This window comes from Lactuca sativa, chromosome 9, assembly GCF_002870075.4.
Source record: "Lactuca sativa cultivar Salinas chromosome 9, Lsat_Salinas_v11, whole genome shotgun sequence".
NCBI lineage: Eukaryota > Viridiplantae > Streptophyta > Magnoliopsida > Asterales > Asteraceae > Lactuca > Lactuca sativa.
Genome location: NC_056631.2, coordinates 52,983,375 through 52,990,173, shown reverse-complemented (window position 1 = coordinate 52,990,173; position 6,799 = coordinate 52,983,375). Strand labels below are relative to the sequence as shown.

Here is a 6,799-nt window from a genome sequence, read left to right as displayed (position 1 = left end):
TTTGGAGAGCCTGTGAGGAAAAATATTTGTTTAGGGAAGCGTTTTTAGTTTCTTGGTGTAAAATTACACAACCGAAAAACAAATGTAGCCTTCGAGTGGTCGGCAGTCGGCTTGATGGATTTTAAAATCTTACTTCTTACTAGTTTTTTTTTTAAACGGCAAACTAACTAATCTACTCCTAAAAACCACATACGTCTCCACCAAGACTTGAACCCCTGACCTTTCAAATGAGATGATCACTCCATACCGCTAGGTCATTGGCCATTTCTTACTCCTTGCTAGTAGTGGTGGAGATTGAAAGTTTATGGTGACGTGCTTTGGGTCAAACTAATTAAAGCTTTTCACAATCTTTCTTTTATTGATGCCAAATTGATTGCTAAGAGATATTTTGAAAGGCTCATGGTTTAACGTTGCGGATATTGAAGGTGATCTTTTAGAGAAAAATATTTGCCTTAATGACCTCTTTTAAAAAGAAAGTTTCTTTAAAGTTGTTTTGAAATCAAATTCGGATAACGGGGGCGTTGTAAAACTCAAACTTGCTCGTTATACCGTGTGGAACATATGGAAGATGAGAAACTATGTCATATTTAATAAGTTGAGTTGTTGCTCAAGTAAAGATTATATATGATATTTAAGTTGTAACTTTTAATTGGGTTAAGCTTAAGGCTAGAAAGTCGAACTTATGTTAATAAATTGATGTGGTTCGCCAAGTATGTCTTTTTATAACTTGTAACTTTCTAATGTGTCGCTAGCTTTTAATACAAAGTTACAAACACAAAATTACATACTATTCATCTGATTTGATTTTGGATTTTATAAATCCATCTAAATTCCATTCCTAGCGGCAGAGCTACCATTTGTCAAAAAATATTGTTGGTTAATATTTAACTGAAAATTTTGTAATATTTCAATATAGAAAGAAAGAAGTTAAGCTAGAAAGAGGGAAAATAGGATAGGATCAAATAGGCTCACTTTCTCCGCGTTTCCTTAGCCTCGGCTTATGGGGGTTCTCTTTTCACTCACCTCTTCTCTCTTTCTCCATTGCAGTATTTCTGTTGACACCATCTTTATATGCTTCTTCAAGAACCTGTTTTTTTCCCCTTAAAATCCGAAGACACGAAAAGAATTCTCATTTATTTCTTCTTTTTAATCATTAATAATTCCAACTAATCTCACCTTATTTTTCTTGAAAAGAAAAGTCCATTAAATTGCTTCCTTGAAAACCCTAAAAAAAGCCATAAATTTTATTCCTCTACACTTTTCTATAAAACCCTAAAAGACCTCATTAGTTTTCTTCCTTTATTCACTTCTCTTGATAACCCTAAATTAGTTGTCTTCCTTTCTTAACCAAGAAAGATTTCATTTTCCCCCTTTTTCTCTTAACAAACTCTAAATCAACCCTTAATCATCTTCCTCTCTATTCATCCACCAAGAAAGAATTCAACATTTTTTTCCTTTTTTAAAACCATAAAGACCCCCATTGTTTTCTACTTTTTTTTTTCAATAAGAAAGATTTAAGCTTTTTTTTTTTCTTGAAAACCCCTAAAACCACATTAACTATCTTCCTTTATTCACCAAGAAAGAAGCACAAATAAGCACACACACTTACACTTGAAAGAACACAACAGTAGACTGACAGTACAGTGAGCAGGTAGCTAGACCTTTTTATTAGTGCCTTCTGTCTCTTGAGTTTTAGGGGAAAAAGTAGGATATAAGCTGATCACACATCACTCAAAACCCTTTTGTAACTTTCCTTTTTGTCTTTTTGGTCAATAAACAAAAAGATTTGAGGTCCTCCTTTTCCTACAATTCATCTCTTACTTCACACTGTGTTCCTTTAAAGAACGAAAAACAAGAGAGAGAGACTAGAGAGAGAAAGAAGGGTTTGACCGAAGATATCGAGGCCATCATCATCATCATATCTTCCCTTCCTTTCTTGCTACTAACTCTATTGGATTCAGGTTGTAATTTTAATTACACTAAATATATAATTAATGTTCGTCCTTTTTGTTTTTTCATTTTTACTTTTGCATTATATTATAGATCCATGTTTACATCTAGTGGATTTTTTTCTGGTTCGCCAGAGGTATACATGCTTGATCGGATTTTGACTGTTGCAAGTATTTACAGATTTACCTTTAGTTTGCGTAGTCACACCGCAGGTCTTTTTTTCTATTTATAAGATTTTGACCTTTTAAAAGATATATTGTATTTGTATATAATTTAATTTGCAAAAATGTCATCAATGATTGTTATCCCAAGAAGTATTATAACTAATGAAACCCCTCAAAACCCTCGTCTTGAAAGCACAACTCTTCTTCACTTTCACGAGATCCAATCTTCTTAATCTTTTCTCTTCAATCCCAGTTCTAAACGTCCTCTTCATAGTTTATAAAAATACATTCTTTCTCTGTTCGCGTTATTTCAGCTTATTATAACCAACTCGTTCGTTCTAAAAAAAGAAAAAAAAAAGCCCATCAAGATCTATAAATTCTTTATTGGTGAGCATGAATAACTTTCGGAGTCATCCAAGAAATCATTAGTAGTTGCAAACACTTCAGATCTGGTTTCTGTGATCTATTTTGACGAGTAGTTGAATAAAAATTTCTTTGTTTTTGGAAGAATTCATCTGCATTTATCAATCAAGCTTCTTCCTTTTTTTTGATTAATTTATGATCTTAACTTTTGTTTTTGATTCTATATATGCAGAAAACATTCTTTAACAACATTGGTGTAATAAATGGCTTCATCTTCAAATTCTCCATGTGCAGCCTGCAAGTTCTTGAGACGAAAATGCCAACCAGAATGTGTTTTTGCACCTTACTTTCCACCGGATCAGCCTCAAAAATTCGCTAATGTTCACAAAGTGTTTGGAGCAAGCAACGTGACGAAGCTTCTGAACGAACTCCACCCTCACCAACGGGAAGATGCTGTCAACTCTCTTGCTTATGAAGCCGATATGCGGCTCCGGGATCCAGTCTACGGTTGCGTTGGTGTCATCTCCCTCCTTCAACACCAACTTCGCCAACTTCAGGTGGATCTTACTTACGCAAAATCCGAGCTTTCAAAGTACCAGAACCATAACCATAACCTAAACGGTTCAGCCACTCAGGGACTTATCGCCGCTGCTGCTGCGGCGGCAGCAGCAGCGACCCACCACCAAACCCTAGGAAACAACTTGATATCATCATGTTGCGGTGGCGGAGTTACTCGAGAGCATCTGTTCCACCCACACCACCACCCGCCGTTCTTCACCGGTAGAGATCAGCAAACGTCCGCCGCCATCAGGGCTTTTGATGTCAACAATAATTACGATACTACCGCGAGTGTTCTTGCTATGAACGTATCGGCCATTGGTATTGGTCAGCACCCTCAATTCCAGCAACCTAGAGCTGCTGGAACCGATGATCGGCCAACACCGATCGATCCTTCTTAGGGTTTTTAAAAGGTAATCGGCGTCCATAAATTATCTTTTCTTTAGCGTTTCGTGATTATTGCTTCATTGTAATGATATAACTACATATTACTCAATCGATGCTATCATAATATTTATTTATACTATAAAACTTTATATATAATTATACCATCACTTTCGTTTTTCTCATTTGATCTTTCTTGAAATTATTGTTTCGAAATTGGCGTGATCGAAATGAATGAAGATGATCAGGACATGGGGACACCTACAGTTTCTTATCTTGTTTTGGTTTTGGTTTATTTAACATGATTTCATGCTTCTTTAGCAGCTACTGTAAAATTTTATTTGATTTCTCCAATACCAACTGATATTTCTTGTGATGAAAACTAGGTGTAATGATTACACCTATGGTCTAGTTCTTGTTTTACAGAAATAGGGTGGTCAAATTTATTGTTACTGTTGATTATTTATTTTCGTATAGTCAGCAGTTTTATTTATTTATTAAGATAAAGTTAAATTTATCAAAGTACGAAGGTATACTCCCAAAACATAACTCCAGTGTTGATTGGATTTCTTTTCTGCCATGCATTTGAGGGTTTGAGTTTACACCCTGATTGGATACAATGTACTACAAAGTTTTTTACGCCCTGATCAACAAACTAATCGAAAGAATAATCTCATAAAAAATCTTAAATTTGGTTGAAAATATGGGTTTTATAATCTAACAGAATTTTTGTTCGATAAAACACTTGTTACATTTTGTCGTTTTTATTGTAACATAGGTTTCAAGTTATTATGAAATATTATTTGTGAAAAAGGTCTTAAATTTATATATAAATATTTTGCAAAAAAACCCTTAATTTATAAACACATAAAATATAAATATATATTCAAAATTTGTTAAAACTAAATATTTTTTTAAAATTTAAATATCAAAAGTTTATATCAAACCAATATAACTTTATTATACTTATATTATAAAATCAAAACCGAAATATATTCTTTTCCCTTTTAAGTACAGTAAACTTTATATTGGTTCTATAAAGACTTTTGATTTAAATTTTAAAAAATTATTTAATTTTATTAAATTTTGAATATATTTCTTAATTCATACTTAAACTTTTCAAAATAAAATTAAAAATGTTTGTTAGCTAAAAATTAACTACGTTGTAATATATGCTAAACTAGTAAAAACATACGAATAATATGACCTTAATTATATTCAATTCATTTTCTTTAAAAGGGAAATAAAAATATTTTATATGTTAAAAAAGATTATATTTTAGAAATAATAATGTATCGTACGTTTTATAAAAATAAATGTATTTTTATAATATCATAGAAAATATATCTATATTTTATATGTTTAAAAAGTTTATATTTGTGTTTCAGAAATAATAACTTATACAAATATATTTAATTTTAGGGCTGACAAAATTGTATCACGGAAAACCAACCAACATGTTACCAATCGAACCAATAAACTTTGCAGCCAATATATTTGGTAGCCAACATGTTTGGTTGATAGTATCGTACCAATTAATCAATGTTGGTACGGTAATGGTACAAAAATTTGAATATCATGGTAATACCGTACCAACCAATTTATTATATATATATATATATATATATATATATATATATATATATATATATATATATATATATATATATATATATATATATATATAAATGAAATCGTATATTTCAACTATTAATTGTGTTTAGTGTTTACAGTTTTAATAACATTATATTAGTCATTTGAATGTATTAATCGATAGTTATTACCACGTTAAAGCACAAAATCAAAACATTACTTTAGCGTTACTTTGGTATAATTCTTTTGTAAACAGAAAGAACTACGTAATTAATTTCTATACTAAACATTAAAATCTCGATGTCTTTATTTTAGTAGAATTCTTTTGTAAACAAAAAGAACTATGAAACTAATTTCTATACTAAACATCAAAATCTCGATGTCTTTGCTTATTTTTAAATGTTACGATAGAAAATTAAAATAAGTTGGTATATACCATTACCAATTTGTACCAACCAAACATGTTGGTAGCCAAATAAATTGGTACCATGTATACTTGGTACGGTACCGGTAGAAATATTTTTATACCAATTATAGTTGGTACAGTACACGATTTAGAGAAAAATGAATTGGTACCGTACCAATTCCACCCCTATTTAATTTTATAAAAAAAAAACATGTATATTATTATTTCTGAAACACAAACATTTTAAACGTAAAATATTTTCATTTTACTTTTAAAAAAAATACTTGCATGGAAATAATGTCATCACATAATGACTGTGATCACCTCCAAAAGTGTTTTACAAGCTATATATATATATATATATATATATATATATATATATATATATATATATATATATACACACACACACACAACAAATCCAAAAAAATCACGTATAAGAATAAGATTAGATAAGTCTATATCACATCAACAACTTATCTTGAGAAAAATTTAGGACATCACTTCATACTCAATAAGCACATGTTGGACATTTTTCTGTAGAGTTGTTATAAATTGAGCATAAGGAACAAGGAATGTCAATACCACATATCAACAAATTTGTTTAAGTAGGAAAACTGTCCAAAATAGCTCTCTATCGAAATATATAAACTTTAATAAGAAGAATATTATTCAATTCGGTTTTATAGGAAGATATATCACTCCGTGTTTATCAATATGAATTTGAGACTTCTTAACAACATATTCCAGACAATTATTAAGATTTATAATCTTAAAGATTTTTTTGCAAAATATTTGTAAACTTAAGGGTTTTTTCAAAAATAATATTTCATGGTAACCTGAAAACTTATTATTACAAGTAAAAAGATCAAAACTAACAAAATATGGCGAGTTTGCCGCATAAACAAACCCAAATCTGTCGGAGGGTAAAACCGATATTTTTGACCAAACTTAAGGCTTTTTATGCATTATCGCTAACTGAAAATGTATAAAAATGTAGCTTAATAATAATCTATATAATTTGTTTATCTATAAGGCGGATAGGTGTATCGAAACCATATATCGCAAGGTGATGAGGTGTCACCGCGATGCTTTCTTCCTTATTTCTTCTCCCAACTAGTTGAGCTTTTATTTATTTATTATTTTTAAAACTTACCAGTATAAATACCACTCCATCTACTACCCATTTCACATAATTATTATATTTTCTACTACGAATATAAATGGAACCAATCTTCCCACCAATCTCATCTCAAGAAAACTAAGGATGAGCGAAGGCTAAAATGTTGGAACCGGAACCAGAGCCGACGGGTAGCGATTCCAATACAGTGTACCCGGTTCATTAAATTCATTTTGAACAATAGTACATTATGTCTACAAT

The 6,799-nt window shown here is 30.8% G+C and overlaps 1 protein-coding gene across 2 annotated transcripts; it reads left to right on the top strand.

The window, feature by feature from the left end:
* Positions 1–1,698: 1,698 nt before the first annotated feature.
* LOC111921301 (protein ASYMMETRIC LEAVES 2) lies at positions 1,699–3,604 on the top strand. 2 transcript variants are annotated; one of them, XM_042898404.2, is made up of 2 exons: positions 1,699–1,961; positions 2,710–3,604. In XM_042898404.2, the coding sequence occupies exon 2, from the start codon at positions 2,741–2,743 to the stop codon at positions 3,434–3,436; it is 696 nt and encodes a 231-aa protein (XP_042754338.2). In that variant the 5' UTR covers positions 1,699–1,961; positions 2,710–2,740; the 3' UTR covers positions 3,437–3,604. The 2 variants fall into 2 exon arrangements, with proteins under 2 accessions (XP_042754338.2, XP_052623495.1); XM_052767535.1 differs by lacking the exon at positions 1,699–1,961 and adding an exon at positions 2,191–2,501.
* Positions 3,605–6,799: the final 3,195 nt, after the last annotated feature.

Excerpts from the sequence above, each read along its gene's own strand:
- LOC111921301 (XM_042898404.2), top strand. The coding sequence starts at position 2,741 with ATGGCTTCATCTTCAAATTCTCCATGTGCAGCCTGCAAGTTCTTGAGA.